The 16,676-nt window shown below is 54.7% G+C and overlaps 8 protein-coding genes across 8 annotated transcripts; 5 read left to right on the forward strand and 3 right to left on the reverse strand.

Moving 5' to 3' along the window:
• The first annotated feature begins 535 nt into the window (after window positions 1-535).
• J3D65DRAFT_620505 (uncharacterized protein) lies at window positions 536-2,399 on the forward strand. Its single transcript, XM_066799877.1, has 3 exons — window positions 536-981; window positions 1,075-2,227; window positions 2,290-2,399. Exons 1-2 carry the CDS (start codon window positions 642-644, stop codon window positions 2,118-2,120), a joined length of 1,386 nt encoding a protein of 461 aa, XP_066657281.1. The 5' UTR covers window positions 536-641; the 3' UTR covers window positions 2,121-2,227; window positions 2,290-2,399.
• Window positions 2,334-3,591, reverse strand: J3D65DRAFT_305888 (uncharacterized protein). Its single transcript, XM_066795231.1, has 3 exons — window positions 3,247-3,591; window positions 2,533-3,194; window positions 2,334-2,480 (listed from the first exon to the last, which is right to left on the reverse strand). The coding sequence occupies exons 1-2, from the start codon at window positions 3,424-3,426 to the stop codon at window positions 2,538-2,540; spliced, it is 837 nt and encodes a 278-aa protein (XP_066657282.1). The 5' UTR covers window positions 3,427-3,591; the 3' UTR covers window positions 2,334-2,480; window positions 2,533-2,537.
• A 663-nt stretch (window positions 3,592-4,254) lies between these two features.
• On the reverse strand, window positions 4,255-5,289 carry J3D65DRAFT_305886 (uncharacterized protein). The gene has a single exon (XM_066795230.1). The coding sequence runs from the start codon at window positions 5,152-5,154 to the stop codon at window positions 4,426-4,428; it is 729 nt and encodes a 242-aa protein (XP_066657283.1). The 5' UTR covers window positions 5,155-5,289; the 3' UTR covers window positions 4,255-4,425.
• A 136-nt stretch (window positions 5,290-5,425) lies between these two features.
• Window positions 5,426-6,372, forward strand: J3D65DRAFT_602018 (uncharacterized protein; the record flags this gene model as incomplete). Its single annotated transcript, XM_066798078.1, has 2 exons — window positions 5,426-5,914; window positions 5,962-6,372. 2 exons carry the CDS (start codon window positions 5,426-5,428, stop codon window positions 6,370-6,372), a joined length of 900 nt encoding a protein of 299 aa, XP_066657284.1.
• A 562-nt stretch (window positions 6,373-6,934) lies between these two features.
• J3D65DRAFT_602019 (uncharacterized protein) lies at window positions 6,935-8,871 on the forward strand (the record flags this gene model as incomplete). Its single annotated transcript, XM_066798079.1, has 2 exons — window positions 6,935-6,985; window positions 7,039-8,871. The coding sequence occupies 2 exons, from the start codon at window positions 6,935-6,937 to the stop codon at window positions 8,869-8,871; spliced, it is 1,884 nt and encodes a 627-aa protein (XP_066657285.1).
• A 1,236-nt stretch (window positions 8,872-10,107) lies between these two features.
• Window positions 10,108-11,107, forward strand: J3D65DRAFT_676089 (uncharacterized protein; the record flags this gene model as incomplete). The annotated part of the gene is made up of 4 exons (XM_066803600.1): window positions 10,108-10,267; window positions 10,317-10,579; window positions 10,635-10,979; window positions 11,039-11,107. The coding sequence occupies exons 1-4, from the start codon at window positions 10,222-10,224 to the stop codon at window positions 11,105-11,107; spliced, it is 723 nt and encodes a 240-aa protein (XP_066657286.1). The 5' UTR covers window positions 10,108-10,221.
• Window positions 11,108-11,126: 19 nt separating this feature from the next.
• On the reverse strand, window positions 11,127-13,230 carry J3D65DRAFT_620519 (putative monooxygenase; the record flags this gene model as incomplete). Its single annotated transcript, XM_066799878.1, has 1 exon — window positions 11,127-13,230. The coding sequence occupies one exon, from the start codon at window positions 13,228-13,230 to the stop codon at window positions 11,344-11,346; it is 1,887 nt and encodes a 628-aa protein (XP_066657287.1). The 3' UTR covers window positions 11,127-11,343.
• Window positions 13,231-14,245: 1,015 nt separating this feature from the next.
• On the forward strand, window positions 14,246-15,241 carry J3D65DRAFT_666679 (putative UbiA family prenyltransferase; the record flags this gene model as incomplete). Its single annotated transcript, XM_066802942.1, has 1 exon — window positions 14,246-15,241. The coding sequence occupies one exon, from the start codon at window positions 14,246-14,248 to the stop codon at window positions 15,239-15,241; it is 996 nt and encodes a 331-aa protein (XP_066657288.1).
• Between the last annotated feature and the right edge of the window lie 1,435 nt (window positions 15,242-16,676).

Genomic DNA, 16,676 nt, shown 5'->3' on the forward strand with positions numbered 1-16,676 from the left:
ACCCTCACGGCCACAACATTGTCGACGTCGCTCCTCCACATGGTCATGGCCATGGCCATGGTCCAGGTCACGGACCACTCGTTCCTCGAGACGAACCTGCACCTGCGGAGCCTCCCCCAGCCGACCCTCCCGCCCCAGCTGATTCTCCTGCACCAGCTGATCCCGCTGTCCCGGCACCCTTGAATCCTGTATCCGCTGCTCCAAACGCCACCAATGATGCCACAAAGCAAGACATTGATGATGGTGTTGACGACGGCGGCGACGAATATATAGACGATGGCGAGGATGATGGGACTGACCTCGAGGCAAGTAATACCAACACCAACGGTACCGACCTGGACGCGAGCACTGCCAACACCAACGGCACAAACGATATCAACGCCGTCTGGTTCAAAAAGGGCAAGTTTGGCAAAAAGATGTTCGGCAAGAAGAAGGGCTTTGGCAAGAAGATGTTTGGCAAGAAGATGTTTGGCAAGAAAAAAGGCTTCGGCATGGGTTATGGCGGCGGCGGCGGCGGCTACGGCAAAGGCTACGGTAAAGGATACGGCGGCTTCAAAGGCGAGGCGGAGTACGACATCAGAGGACCGCAAATCGAATACGGCAAAGGCTACGGCGGCGGCGGATACCGCGACCGCATTGAGATGCCAAAGGGCGGCTATGGGCCCGGTGGTAACTATGGCGGCGGCGACATCAACCTGGACATTGAGCTTGGCGGCGACCGCTACACGAGCCAAGGCGGCGGCTCCAAGTGCGAGTCGTGCGAGGCCAAGGGCGGCTACAATGCTGGCTACAACGCAGGCTACAGAGAGAATCGACGAATTGGCGGCGGGGGCAGCATTGGAGGAGGAGGAGGAGGAGGGTACCGCGCAGACCGCCGCGAAGGGTACAACAACAATCGCGAAGGGAATAACAACAATCGCGAAGGGTACAACAACCGCGAGTACAACAACAATCGAGAGGGAGAGGGCGAATCCAACAGAGGTGAGGACTGGCGTCCTGCGATTGAGGACCGCACAGGTGCCCCTGGACAAAAAGTCCGTCGACGTTCCCCCTCGGCTGAAACGAGTCTACTAGATGTGCGCCAACCCGTCCAGGAACGGCCCGCCCCTGCCCCTCGACCTGCCCCGGAAGTCCAACCTGCCCCACAGCCGCAGCGCCCTGCTGCCCCAGAAGTTCGCCCTGCGCCTGAGATTGTTCCTGTTCCGGTCATTGTCCGACCGGCCCCTGAGGTCCAGCCTGCTCCCCGACCTGAGCAGCCGGCTCCGAAACCCGCCCCTGAGCAACCCGCCCCTGAGCAACCCGCCCCCAGACCTGCTCCAGTTCCCGAACAGCCTGCTCCAGAGGTTCGTCCCGCTCCTGCTCCCGTCCAACCCGCTCCGGAAGTCCGCCCTGCTCCTGAACAAGGGGGTTATCGGGCGGACCAAAAGGAAGGAGCTGGTGCTGGTGGAGAGGGCGCTGGCAGTGGAGGAGCATGGGCAGGTATCGGTTTAGGAGCAGGCGCAGGAATTGGAGGCTATGGCGAAGGGCAGGGACGGTCATGCAGCGGCTCATCATGTCGTCAGATCCAATATGCTCCGTCCGCGCCAGGTGGCTGCGGCGGCGAAGGCTGTCAAGCACAAAAGGCCCCCTCCGCCCCATCAGCTCCGAATGGTCCATCTGGGGGGTCCGGGGGATCCGGAGGAAATGCAGGCTCTGGGGGGAACGCGGGCTCTGGAGGAAATGCTGGCTCTGGAGGAAATGCTGGGGCAGGAGGCTCCGCCGGGGCTGGAGGGTCTGGTGGGAACGCAGGGGCTGGAGGACATGCGGGGGCCGGAGGAAATGCTGGGGCAGGAGGTTCTGCCGGGGCTGGAGGAAATGCTGGGGCTGGAGGCTCTGGTGGGAGCGGCGGCTCCGCTGGGGGTGGAGGCTCTGGTGGGAACGCTGGCGCCGGAGGGAAAGGCGGATCGGGCGGTGCAGGAAATGGAGCACCAGGGGGACCAGGGGGGCCCGGAGGGCCATGCCAGCGCGGTCCGAATGGCGAGCCATGTACGCCGGGAAAGCCAGGGGAAAACGGAGCACCAGGGGGCGGCGGCGGGGGCGCAGGCGGGGCTGGTTCTGCTTGGAAGCCGCCGAAGTTGTAGAAATGATCAGCATTATATAGCGTTAGGTACTTCTTGGTCTTGTCTTTAATATCCTTCAATCAAGGCTTTCTCTTCACTGGGTTGGATTCGAAGTGTGTTGGATGCTCCCTAGAACCAGTGGGTGAATTCGTCACTGATACTGAATAAAAGGTGGAGTTACAGCGACGTACTGATTCGTAGCACAGGTTGGTAAAGTCTTTTCGTCTGGCATTGGCAGACGAATTGAATATGCGCTGCTCGAAGATGTCCCTTCGTTGTCTCGAGGTTCTCTAAGTACACCCCTTGATCTTTGCTACCATTCTGTGCCTCAACTCCTCGTCACAATCCAGCATTGCTTTAAATCTTTCGCAACTACCGCATCTACAGGATCAGCCAGCCATCGCGTCTCTCAGTAGCGCCAGACTGTTATTACTTGACTCAACTCACGGAGTAGTAATTTTGAATCTTATGAGCCGCCGGAGGAACACTGTCATTGATGTGGTCGTCGTGATCCTGCTGGTCGTAGAATGTCAAGCCACAACTGCACACCCAGGCCTCCGCAACAACTGGAGGGAACTGAGCTTCATTGCAGTCGTCAAGATGGTCTTGGAACGCTTGGAATCCGGCCTCAAGCGACTCTGAACAGTAGCCGCAAGCTGGAGCAACTGTCTTCTCCTTCTTCTTTCCCTTGTCTGCCCCTTTCATCGGAACATTCCAGTCGGGGCTCGTCCTGTCAAAGTAGCTGACCATGCGCAAAATGGCGTCGTGATTGTGGACTTTGTACTTCTTCGCGAGATGCATGAATCGGGCCAGTGGGACCCAGGACCATCCATATCCTGGATTCTCCAATAAGCGTTCCTGCTTTATGGCATACTGTGCCTTGGCAAGAAGCTCTTTGTTGCTTGCCAGCGGTTCCAGCTTTGTCAGAGCGTGCGCGTTGGCCCAATCGTCGCTTTTGCGGATCTTGAACAGCTTCCAATTCTCGTTCTTCTTCTCAATGTGGACGAATTCCTTGCACTCGCGCACATCGAGGCCATCACGGTATCGAGCATGCCAGTAGTTACGCTTGTGTTCATAGGATCCAGATTCTTTCGGCTGCAAATTCATTAGTATTTGTAAAGAAACCCGTGCATTCAAGTAGACTTACCTCGATACCCCACGAATCCGAAGAGTCTTCAGAGCCACTGCTCGATGTTGAAGGAGCGCGCATTCTCTTGGTTCCACGTGCTGGCTCTCGCCGAGAAGTTGCACTACTAGAAGTGCCGGGGCCCGCATTGCCCATGAAGGTACTCATGCTTCTAGTGACACGGCTGCTCGCTTGCGGCATGGTTTTTTTTTTCACGGGAGCGTCGAGCTGGAGGCTGCTTTATCGAGGCTGCTGGGCTTTCTGAGGCCGATACTCTGGCCCGATCTCTGGAGCTCAGAACTCTTTCCCCGTCATGGCGTGTGGAAGAATCTTTCTCAACTGATGACCGGCTGAACTCGCGATCTACTGTGCTCTGATGAGCTGCCTCGCCAAACTTGGAAATCAGATCATCCTCCAGAGTGGGAATCGCAGAATCCTCGTCGTTGAAGGCATTGCGTAGAGAGGCTCGGAAAATTGGCTTCAAAGCACCGCTGGCTTTCAACGCGGTGTCTTGGGTACCCGACTTGGCTGATGTCTCACGCTCATCTTGCGTGGGCGAGACAGAGACTTCAAAACCGCCAATCCTGCGAAGCAACTTGCGAGGGCGCGAGGAGGATGGCGAGTCTTCAGCAGCTGGCATTCCAATGCCCATGGCATCCGGGTTGCTTGTGTCGTTGGAAGCAGAAGGCACTCGCTGCGCAATGCTCTTATGTTTGGCCCGTGATGCTGCGCCTAGACTCGGTTTGGAGCTCCTCAAAGCTTCCAACGCCTTTGAAGTTTCTATCACTTTTGCCATTGCATCTTCGAAGCCCTTTTCGTAACCGTTCTCATACCCCATCTTGTATTGTCTTGCTATGAGGCAGGCAAGTTCTTCATTCGAGCGAGCCATCGTGGCTTGCTCGCGCTCAGGCGTGGATGGCCAAGTGACGTGATTCAGCTCCTTCAGGCGGCGCGCTGCCTCGTGAGAAATCTGGCGCGAGGTCCTCGTTGAATCGATGTCTTTGAAGCTCGGAATGCGAAACCCACGATCGCGCGACTGTTCCAAGAGCCATTCGGCAGCCTGATCGCGACTTTTGAAGATTTTCGGACGATCGCTGGGAGAGACGATGGCGAAGGCCGCGGCCCTGCGCGCCCAATCAACCACCTCGTCTGCAATCACGATCAGTGAGAAGAGCTTGCAAAAAGAGTGAGCTTGAAGTTTTACCAGGGTTCAAGCTCATCGTGGTCGATCGCCGTGGCGGAAATTCGTGCTAGAGACAAAACAAGAGAGCAGAGCCAGGCTCGAGGAGCGACAGGCTGCACGGGAGACTGCAAGCAAAGCGAAAGGTCTTGTTCGCTATGTGAAAGCGCACGAAGTGAGGTGAGGTAGAAGAGGAGGCCGTCGTTGGTGGTATGAAGGTCTGAAGGTTGGAAGATCATCACTGGTGATTTTGCGACAACTGAGCCGACATCAAAAACACGCAAGACAGGCCCCCCCATCGAAAATCGGACACAGCGAGCGCACCGGAAGTACCTGCTCCGCCCAGAACCAGCGGGAGAAGTCGAGGGGTCGATTGAGGAATCGAGACGTCGAATTGCGACTTGAAGGCATTTTTTCCTCGCCTCATTCGCACTGCCTAGCGGCTTTTCGTCTGCCATTGCCAGACGTAATCCGTCCTTCTGAGAGGAACACCGAGAAAGCGGCCAATGCGACGGCTGTCCCGCCTCGTAAAACTCCCCATCATTCAAGGACAAGTCGCGAGAGCAACGCGCCACGACTGGAAGGCATTTTTTGTCTCGCCTTTTGCGCCAGCCGACTCGATCGAGGGAATCACTCGTCACGCTCAAACGTCCCTCTCCCCCCGATTGAAGACCATTCCCGTCGCGTCTAAAGGCTCCTCGATTGAAGACGTTTCCCATCACCTCCAAAGTCGCGCCCATTGAAGGCATTGCTCGTCACCCCTCCAGGGTGCTCCGCTTGAAGGGTTTTCCTCAGCAAATGGAACGCCTCGATTGAAGGTATTCCTCGGTCCCGCACTTGAAGCCATTTTTGAAAAGCCAGTCTTTTCGTCTGGCACTGCCAGACGTATTCAACCCTGTACTCGGGCCGCGCGGTTCGCATTCTTTGAATCGATCTGCCTCCAGCACATTACCACCAGGCTTTCTTCGTCCGCAGACCTGGTCCCAGCTTCTCTTGAGCGGATCATCGTGCACAACAGCCATGTCTGCCCTCGTCAGGCTTATGGACGATGAGGACGTTGCCAGTAAGCTTGAACCACCTCCATTTCCGTTCAAATGGCTGATTTCTCAAGGACTCGACCCAGACCTCTACGAAAAGCTTCAGAGAGGTTTCCAGGAAATCTACACAGAAGGATATGAGTACGGCAAGCGGGTTGGGCTCGAAGAGCGCGTTGAGATCCACGAGGGCCAAGAGATTGAAGCGAGCAGTGCCGACATCATGGTCCCCATACGTCCAACACACACCGCGTCGGGCTCTCGCATGGAACTGGGATTGGAGAACACCTCTCTGTTCGTGCCTCGACAGGAATCAAAGGCGCCGTCGGCGCGAAACCAGACCTCCAGAGAAGTAGAGGACGATCCACCCGACGATGACCAAATCGGATTCGGAGGCGGTTCTGAAGACGACTTTGATCTCGTTGGCCAATCCACTAGCGGGGATGCCATGTTGGGCGAGGACGATATGGACCTCGTACGTTGGTCGATCTTTTGACCCAAGGTTTACTTACAAGAAACTAGCCCCAAAAAGAGCCGTTCCGCAAGCACAAGAAGCTGTATTACATCAGCAAATTTCCCGGAGACATCGAGATTAAAGACGCCGATGACTTCATCACGTTGTTCGGCCCTCACTTGGCGAAGAAAGACAAGTTCTTCAAAGTCAGAAGGAGTGATTTCTGGGGAAACGGACAGGCGTTGACGCATCTGACACCTTTCAGAGGCAACCAAGAGCGAAAGAACAGCCTTTATACGTTTTTAAGACAGGGAGAGCACCAGGAAGTCAATCAAGGGTGGTTCTACGTGCCGTTGGACCACTTCAAGAAGGCAGCTCAGAAGTTTGGAGTGTTCGACCAGGTCAAGGTGCTGATCGAATATGCAGAGAGAGAAAAGGGAGACACAGACGACCAGATGATGGAAGATCCGGGATACTAGGAGATGGTCGCGGAGCGTTGTCTTATTACCTCAATCGAAGTTTCCTTGTGCGCGAAACGCGCTACCCTTAAAGCGTTAGCTTCACACGTGACCGCGCGTCGGTCGGATCGGGATCGGATCTGATGACGACATTCTCCCTCTGAGCAGACCTAGGAAATCCCAAAACTCACCCTCGACGTCCCTCCTCTTGCGCTCATATGTCCCAGCGCTTTCGCCGATTGGAGTGCTTGTGGTGCTCTGCTCACATACATCACCAGCTGGCGGTGGCCTGCCATGTCTGCGTACGTCTTCAAATTCCTTCACTCCGCTTCTTTTCAACTGGCCTGAATCCTCTCGTCCCCAAAATCCCTTCAATGGAGCGCATCCTCGAATTCCTTTCATTGAGTGCATCCTCGAGTCCCTCCAATTTAGCGCATCCTTCGATCCCTTCGATTGAGCTCGTCATGAATTGCCTTCGATCGAAATCTTGAGCTGACCTTTCCGCAGGCGATTTCAGCAGGATAACGCAGATGCAGCAGATGCAGCACATCATAGCCTCCCCTTCAGATCCCAGCTCTGCCAAATGTCCGTGGAAGAAATCGTGAAGAGGCATGGCGCAAGCTTCACAGAATGGGTTCGTTCCTTCGAGAAATGAAGCACAGCAGCTTGGATTGACAACTCGCGCAGTGGAGGCACGTTACTTTTGAGCACCCCGTCCCTTTCGTCGGCATTCCGCCAACAACACAACTTTCTTCCGGCTGGCAGGAGCTGTATGAGAGTTTTTCGCAGCGTCGGAAGCACAAAGGGCATCCAAAGGAGGGACAAATCGAAACGCCGAAACCTCTGGCATTCGATCCCTGTCAGAAGCGCTCGTACAGACCCACACATCTTTCGTCCATCAATCATGGCCAAGCAGTCCAACAAGTCGCCGCTCAAATCTACAGTCTGGGCATAGGCACAGCAATAGAATCCGGTCCATCATACAAAGAGATGTTAAATTGTTTGGCTATAGCCTGCCTGTCCATTTCGAATGCATCGACAGAGATCAAAAGCGTCGTTCCTGTGCGCATAGGATTTGATTACCACGAGCCGTATTTCAAAGCGCCAATACATCCTGCTGTACTCATCAAAACTGCAACTTCTGAGCTGTTATTACCTGTAACAATGTACATGTACGGATCTGCGGAGCCTGGACTTGATGCCGAAAAGAGAAAAGGCTGGTCCATCGAAAGCAAGAAATTCAGCACCACACACACGAACACGGCGATGTCAGTGGCGAGAAAGTTTTACTCGGTCCCGAACTTACGAATACAAGATGTCATGATGCTATCAAATGCCGAAAACGAGCAGCAAGGCTGGAAGCCCCGTAGATATGCTGACATTTGGGGCATCAACATGAATTCAGATGCCTATTTATTCAAAAAATCGAAGACAGCAATACACGAAGACATGAATGACATGACAGCAATTTTTTCCAGCATTCCAGAACTTACCAAAGAGCTTCTGAGGGTTTCTCCCACATTTACAAGTCGTTTATCGGGCGAAATCCAGCCATTCCAATTGCTCCGCGTGTTCGAATTCTCTCTGACGGCCAGACATGGTGCCCGGCTCAGGAAATCGAAAAGCTCCCAGAAATGCAATGGCAGAAAGACCTGTGCTCTTTTTGCGGATTGTCACCTACTGCGTGTTGACGGTGCCAGATACTGTGTACACCACATTAAAACGATCATGATTGTTGGTGACAAGTTCCACTACGGTGCTGGAGAGGACAATGGACGCCTGGAATGGCGCATAGCGCAGTACCTGAAGACCGAAAGCGCAAGGAAAGCCGCCCGTTGGCTGTGTGATCGGATTTCAAACCGCACCAAGGAAGTCTGGATCGTTGATATTGAGTTCCATCGACCACCACATGCCTTCAACTGCGCCGCTCTACCGTGGGAGATGGCCATCTGCTGTCTCCATTCTGGGAGAACACTTCTGTCGACGAACATAGATTACGGAGGGATGAGCGCACAAGAAGTGTGGACAAGTCTCTACGGCGCAAGAAGCGACAACGGCTGGATTACCTTTCAGTCTTTCCGCAGCACCTTCACGCGCAGATATGGCGAGACGAAGACGAATGGCCTGGCTCCAAGCACAATCCGGCAGAGGTTGCTCGGTCTGGGCTTTTCATACGCAACTCACGAATTGATCTCCTACTGCTCCATCGAAGACATGCATGCCATGAAGAGAGTTCTCGACGGGCGAGACGACGTTCACGCTCCATTATTATTTCGAAATGCATTACCACCTCGAATTTTCCAGCCAGTTTCGATTTTTGAGCTCGCCAAATGCATGTGCCCGAGAATGTCGCTCACTTTGAAAGAACTTTACACGAGACTTTTTCCTGATTCTACGCCTTTACAATTCCATTCTGCCGCAATAGACGCATGGGCACTTCGAGAGATAAGTATGAAATTCAACGATGTATTACTTTCAGGGGGAACTTGGTGGTTGGGTGGGCTGAATATAGGTCTCTAGCATGTTTTCAATCCAGGTTCATTCTCACCTAGCCTCCTTCTTGAAAGCAGGAGCAAGGTTGGGTTCCCCGCTCTTCTGATCAATCCTTTCGTGAGTAACTACCTCGAGTCAGCGACGAAACTGGGTAATATCGCTGGGTCTCCGGAATCAAGAGGTACTGCACATACATACCACGGCCGGAGCGGCTGGATGCCTGCAGAGCTTGGATATTTTCCACCGCTCGAGCGTATCCATCCTCGAAGCCTTTGTTATATCCGCTCTTGAATTGACCTGCCATGTGGCGGAGTAGATTGCCGTCCACGCTAGCTGAGGCCTGATTTGACGGGCCAGCCACCTGGACCGCCTGGCTTTGAAGCCTAGGAGCATCCACGGACTGCTGGGGCTCTGTCGTGTTCTGCAATGTGATGAGTCCGGACTTCTTGAGGTCGCTGGCAGCCCAGCGCAAGATTGACTGCTGGCATCTGTTCGAATCCCAGCTCTCAAAGGTCGGGAGGTGGAATTCCAACTTGATCAGACTATCCATGAGCCATGTGACAGCGTGGTCGAGGTCGTCAAACTTCTTGGGGAGTTCTGCGTTTGGCACCTTGATGACATCCTGGATTCTGCGGCTCCATGTCGTCACTGTCTCTGTAGTTGCAGGTGTCAGTCATCGGCGGTTTCAATCGACTGTGCTCAAAGTATTACCAAGGTTAAAGTTCTGGAATTCCTGAACGCTGGGCATCTTCTGCTCCATGTTCGAACTCATGATAATCTCAAGAGACTTTCCGCAGTGGTGAGAGGGTGTTTGCAAAGACAGCTATCCACAAGGTTAACTCATTACTCGGCCTGGAAGCTTAGTCTTAAACCTACCGCTTGAGGTGACTGAGGCCGGTCGACAAGACAGGAACCTTCAGGGACAACACTGGAAGCTTCCCTTTCCGCGAAGGGAAGAGAAGCTTGAAGTTTCGAGGCCTCGACCGAAGCAGACGCGCGTGTTTGCACCAGGCCGAAGCGCGAACGGATTGCGTTGTTGCAGGCCTGCACTGAGTGGCCACAGAGGACTTTGTTTGTGAAAAGTCGGCCGAGCCACAAAGTAAGAACCCTCATCGCCTGAAGGTTGAATCAAAAAGACGGTGTTTTATCAATAGGCGCAATGTGCGCCCAAACATCGATCACACACGTGACGAAGCACCGCTGCCGGCGTGCGCGTGGCGGACCTTCCGCTCTCAGCGGATCTCATGTTGTCCTTCGTCGTCCCCCCAACGCCCATGGCTCAGTACGTCCAACCTCCCGCAGACATTATTAGTCGGGCTGCCTTTCCTCGTCTCTTGAACTGTCCTGGACCATTCTGCCCATTTCAACATCGTGGCCATGTCTGCTCTACTGGATCTCACGCACTGGATTGAAAACACTGATGGTACGTTCAAAGCAGCCCCAAGCCTGCCAGAAAGAACTGACTGTGACAGGGATACCCGAATGCGTGCGCAGCGAACTGCATGCCCGAATCCTAGCCGTGTACAAAGAGGGATATGCCGACGGCCACGAAGTAGCCATCGGCGAAGGGTCCACCCAGAGCAACAAATCATATTCTGAGTGCAGCAAAGCCAATAAGGATGCTCGAGGTTCTGGAGATAAGCGCCAGCGACTTGAAGTGGAGTCTTCAGGTCGAGAAGGGGACATGGAAGATAACACTGTGAAAGGCGCTGAGTACATGGACACCTGGATTGTGGTATGCCAGTGGATATGTTTTCCTTTCAAACAAGCTGACATCATTGTGACTTGAGGCAACGGATTCCTGCATCAAATTGAGATGTCGACGTGGCCACAGCCAAGGACAAATTGGCCAGGAATTCGACCTCGGCGAAGTCAGGACGTGCGACTTCTATGCCGACGGAATGTTGCTCATCCAGCTCATCCATTTATGGCACATCGACTCTGACAAAAAGCTTGAAAACCAGCTCAGGGCTCGGTTGATGAGTTCCGATCACAAATACACGGACGACGGCCGCATTTGGGTGCCGCTTTTCAGCTACAAGAGAGTTGCGCAAAGTTTTGGCGTCTATGATCCAGTCGAACGTCTTGTTGAATGCGCAGAGGGGAAAAAGAATTTGGTTGAAGCCTTGGCGGAGGTAGATCGAGCCATCGCTCTCCGTGGTCTGCGTCCATGAATAATGTCAGTGGCGAATAGGCTTTTGCGACGTGGGACAGGAAGTGGACGTACACTGGGCTTTCCATCATTAAGGACGAGGCGAATTAGTCTTCCTCAGCCCAAGACATCTTGACAGAATTCCTCTCTTTTCTCGCGTTGCTGCTGTGTGATGCGATGTCATTGACGCCCAAGGACTGCAGCGACAGAGGGAGACAGCAGAGCAGCAAAGAAACAGCACCGAGCAACAGCGAGAGCAATCAACAGGAAAACCACAAATCATTAGACGATTCAAGCCGCTCGAACAAACCACCGACAAAAGGACTTTTCAAACACAGCCACCACGCCTACCACGACACCTCAATACCCTCCAAATCCCCCTTGGCATCATACTCCTCGACAATCCGCTGCCAGCTGAAAATACCATCTCCCCACAGCGCCCTCTTAGCATCCAGCATCTTCTGCTCCAAGCTTTTCTTCCCCGCCGTCCCCTCGTGGTTGAAATACCCCGGCGTACAGCTCGCGAAAATGGCCAAGCGGATCGCGCGCTTCTGGACCTCCGTCGTCCACTCATTTTCCGCCTGCTTCGACGGCTCGACGACGAGGCTTTTCGGATCGCTGGCCCGCTGTGCTGCTGTCTTGAGAATGTTGGCCGCGTGCTGCGCTATCATGTCGTACGTAGACGTCAGGTTCGCGGAGCCAACGGCGCCGGAGAGGCCGGGGATGATCATGTTGGGAAAGTCGTGCGTCAGGACGCCGTGGAAGGTGCCAAAGTCGGCGGCACCCCATTTTTCCTGGATGTGGCGGCCGCCGCGGCCGACGACGGTGATGCCGTTGCGGAAACCCGGCGCCGCTTCGTTGCCCGTGGCGAGGCCGTAGCCCGTCGACAGGATCATAAGGTCCAGCTCGTGCTCGACGCCATCGACGACGACGCCGCGCGCCGTGAAGCGCTCCAGCCCCTGCCCTTGCGTGTCGACCAGCGTCACGTTGGCCCGGTTAAACGTTGGCAGGTACTCGCTGTGGAAGGTCGGCCGCTTGCACCACCCGGGATACCACGCCTTGAGCTTTTCGGCCGTCGTTGGATCCTGTACCTGCTGCTCGACGTGCGCGCGCACCTTTTCGGCGCGCTCAACGTCCAGCTCAAACAGATACTTGGCGTACTCGTCGAAATTCTGCGGCGTGATAGCTTTGGGGCCGCCGACGAGCCCGGCAAACGAGCGATGCTCGGTCCAGCCGTCGTTGATCAGGTCGACCGGCTCCGGGTCGTTGGACGTGAACTTGTCAAAGTTGTGCCGCCGAGCCTTCTGCCACCCTTTTCCGCTCGCGACACTGGACCAAGCTTCGGGATTCGTGGGCGCTTGTGGCCGAGGCGTGCAGTAGGAAGGTGTCCGCTGAAACACGTAGAGGTGCTTCGCCCATTTTGCAACTTCGGGTACGATTTGGACGGATGTTGCTCCGGTTCCCACAATGCCGACTACCTTGTCTTTCAGCTTGACCAGAGATGGATCCACAGGCGAGCCTCCGGTGTACTCGTAATCCCAGCGCGAGGGATGGAATACATGGCGACTGCGTCTGAAGTCTTCGAATCCTGGAACTTTTGGGGCCTTTGGTGACGTAAACAGGCCGCTGCCTGTGTAGACGAACTGAGCCGTCACCTCGAAGTCAAGCTTCTCGCGGCCCGGCCCCCGATTCTGCTGCATCTTGACGACCCATCTCTTCTTGGATTCATCCCACACCTGGCTGAGGACAGTGGTCGAAAACAGGCCGCGGAGGTTGAAGTGAGCGGCGACGCGCTCGCAGTGCTGGCGAATCTCTTCTCCTGACGAGTACTTTTGCTTCGGGACGTATCCCGTCTCCTCGAGGAACGGCAGATAGATGTAGCCCTCGACGTCGCACGTCAGGCCCGGGAAGCGGTTCCAGTACCACGTCCCGCCAAACCCGCCGGCCGTGTCGACGAGGCAGATGCCTTTCGGGTCGAATCCGGCCTCGACCAAGCGCCCGGCGAAAAGAAGACTGATGTGGCCGGCGCCGGTGATCAAAAATTGGACGTCGTCCCCGTCCTTGAGCGCCGGCTCTTGCGATGCCAGGGCCTCATAGTCAATCCATGGATCTGCAGCAAGCCCGGGAGCGTCTTGGCGGAGGTCGACGTATTGGGCGAAGCCATCGGGCCGGAGGCGCTTGTCGCGCTCTTCGGCGTACTTTTCCTCTAATGCTGATGCGACTTGAGATGCCATTGCCCTGGAGAAATCGTAAACAAGGGAAATATAAACGAGATGTTGTTGCTGTTGTACTGAAGACAGCGATTCACATTTATTCCTCACTGAGTGGAGAGGTCGTCGGTTGCCGGGCAAGGTTAGATCAGCTCATGGTCGGTCCGTTCGCCGCCACCGTGCCCAAACGGCTACATCCATATCCGCATCCGACTGCCGTGGCCCGGAGCTTCGAATGTGAGTGACAATGATGGTCCTCATTTTGGGCTGACGCGTTGAAGGAAAGAGCAATTCAAAAGTGTCAAACTGTCCTGTGGTTCAGTTCTTCCCTCACTGCTAAACCCAGTATCTTCAACTTTTGCCCGGGAAAAGTAGTTTCTCGCCAAAAGAGAGTGAGGACTTCTTGAGAAGAGGGCATGCTCGCACTTCGTGTTTGTGATTGGTCGTAGTTGAGAAGCAGTCAAAAGAATTGGCAACAGTTGCAGCTCTTACATCCAACGACAGGTCAAGCAAGCACATGGCAAGTCACTGACCAAGATTGACTTGGAACGTGTAACAAAGAAAATGTGTGGAGGCGCGGGGGACGATTTGTGGAGAGTGCGAACAACGAGCTGACATCACATTGAAAAGTGCTACACGAGCGGTTCGCATGATTCAACCCTTGCGATCCATCGTGAGCCACGACGGAGCCCCAACGTCGCACACTCTTGGACCACGTCCCCTCTTGGTTGGTAGCGTTCGATTGAGGCCTCGATGGGCAGCTTTTCCCTTGGCCCGCCAGCTGCCCAAAAATCACCGATCGGAATTCTCCTCCTCGTGTATCGCAAGTGGGCGGGTGGGCGGCCGAAAGCTGGAGGCGAGGCGAGCGCTTCATCCGCCAATTGAACGAGCCAGATTAATACCCGAGCAGGCAAAGACCGGCTTTGGCAAGAATTTAAAGAAGTCGTGCAATGGCGTTCTGCTGCTGCGGAGCATCAGAATCGTTCAATACGCCATTTTCTGCCCATCTCTTTTGCATCCTTCAAAGACGCCGTCGACCATGTTGAAGACAAAGGTGGAGTCCAAGCCCCTCGTGGTGACGGTCAAGCCGATCAAGACGACTCCCAAATCCGACTTTCTCTCAAAGCTCCCCGAGTCCTGGCGCCCGTACGTCGAGTTGACGCGCTTCCAAAAGCCGGCTGGCCTGTTCGGCTTCTACTTTCCCTACCTCATTGGAATCTTCTTCGCAGCGAGCATTGCGGACCCGGCGCCGTCGTGGGCATGGGTCGGTAGCCTCATGGCCATTTACCTCATGGACTGCGTCCTGCTGCGCTCATTCGGATGCGCGTGGAACGATACCGTCGACCAAGACCTGGACCGTCAAGTCGCCAGGTGCAAGAACCGTCCGCTTGCTCGAGGAGCCGTGTCGACCACTGGTGCCGTCACCCTGACCGCTGTGCTTACGGCCATGAGGATGGGCATGATTTACGCGCTGCTTCCGCTCCCGGCGACGTACCACGCCCTCCTCACGACAACGCTGGGATACATATACCCCTTCATGAAGCGCGTGTCAAACTACCCCCAAGTGTGTCTGGGCATCGCAGTTGGGTGGGCCATTTTCCAGGCTTGCGCTTCCGTCGATGGAATTGGTGATTTGATAGAGGGACCAAACACCAAGGCAATCGCTGCCATGTTCGCGTCAACGACCCTTTGGAACGTCACGTACGACACGGTCTACGCCTTCCAAGACCTCAAGGACGATCTGCAGGCCGGCGTCATGTCTCTCGCAGTCAGGATCCGTCACCACGCCAAGGCCGTCCTTTCGCTTTTTACGACGGCCATGATTGGACTCTTGTTCGCTGCCGGCGCTTTGGCAGAGTTCTCCACGATTTTCTTCATCGGTGCCACCCTGGCGTCTCTTGCGGCGTACACGATGCTCTTCAAGCTGGACATCAACGACCCCAAGAGTTGCTGCTGGTTCTTTGTGATGGGACAGTGGTATGTCAGCGGCTTTGTGTTGATGGGATTGGTGGGAGAATTTGCACTGGCGGTTTGAGGAAACCTGGAACGTTTCTCTCGAATTTCACGGCGTTGTAGTTTGAACGGATTTCAGTTGGACAGTTTGCATTTCCTGGGACTCGCTTGGTGCTGAAAAGAGCAACACTGGTTAGCCTTTTGCTGGATCTTGAATTCTTCTTAGAGCGAAACGACGACTGATCTTGAACACTCAGTATTGCTGCCGTGCATCCACGGAATGAGCATCGTCTACAGACGCGATGTGATTCAAGTCGACTGTGATTGGCCGAATACAATAGCCGTCGTCGGCAACTAGAATGCTTGTTGTTGGCTCGAGTGCCAGGCCCACGGTCATGGGTTGTGTGGGGAACCAGGGGTAGTCGTCGGTGACCGACGGCGACTGGTTTCAGCGTCTTGAAATTGGCCGCCAGCAATTCAATCACCTCCCGAAAATATCGCCGAAGCGCAATGATAACGCGCGGGGAAAAGGCCCTCAAATGGCGATGGGCTGGTTGCAATTGCTGGATGTAGATTGGCTCAAAAACAGTACCAGTGGCTGGAAGACTCAAGAAGGGAGACCATGCCAGTTCCCATCGGATATGCCTATTGCGTGGACGGCTTTTGCCGAGAGGCTGCTGGCGAGATGAATTGCTTTGTATCGAAGCATTTGACAGACAAATGGCGACCATTGGCGTCTAGAAAGCCAAAGACCAGCAAGGGATGGCGGAGGAAGATCATGAGCATCAACTTCTTGCCGGTGCCATCAATCAATTAGGCAAAAACTTCAAGCGATGATATTCGGACAAATGCGATTGATTTTACGCTCCTTGGTGGTCTAGACACGCGGATGGCGGCTCAATGTTGCGGTGCAGCGTTCCACGTCGGACAAGGCGTGATTGGGAGGACTCACAGTAGCGCGGCATTGTCTGCAGTAATCGGCAATCCGGATGGAGAGCACGTGGTGTGTTCCGGCGACCAGGGAGTGGAAAGCGGCCCGCAACCAGCCGCTGCACGTGATATTTGTACCCCTGACTCTAGGTTGAGGAACACCAGTTTCCGGGCCCGAGAGCTTTGCAGACGCACAAGTCACTCATGCCGCTCGAGGATTTTGTTGCACACATGCTACCCAGACCCAAAGCCCGATGCTTTCCGCCCTTTCCGCCGTAGACGTGAGTTTGACATCGGACGTGGCTGAATATGCGAAACATCTTATCCTCCGCTGTAACTTCTTCAAAGAAGCAGTCCATTAACCGAACTCTCAGCCAGCAATGTGAGTCTGAGACGGCAATCGTATGTCGCAATGCCGGTCGACGCTGTAGAGGCAGGCATAGCATTTTGAAAGAAGCATTGAATGCACCGTGACCAAGTACATGAACCCAGGGGCTCAAGGAACCTCATTCGCTGTGAAGGAAGAGCCAAAAGTGCCGAACAGTCGGCCGTTGAGGCTTTTGAATTGGACTGATAGCTTCGATGAC

Source organism: Phyllosticta citribraziliensis (assembly GCF_038025025.1).
Source record: "Phyllosticta citribraziliensis strain CPC 17464 chromosome Unknown J3D65scaffold_4, whole genome shotgun sequence".
NCBI lineage: Eukaryota > Fungi > Ascomycota > Dothideomycetes > Botryosphaeriales > Phyllostictaceae > Phyllosticta > Phyllosticta citribraziliensis.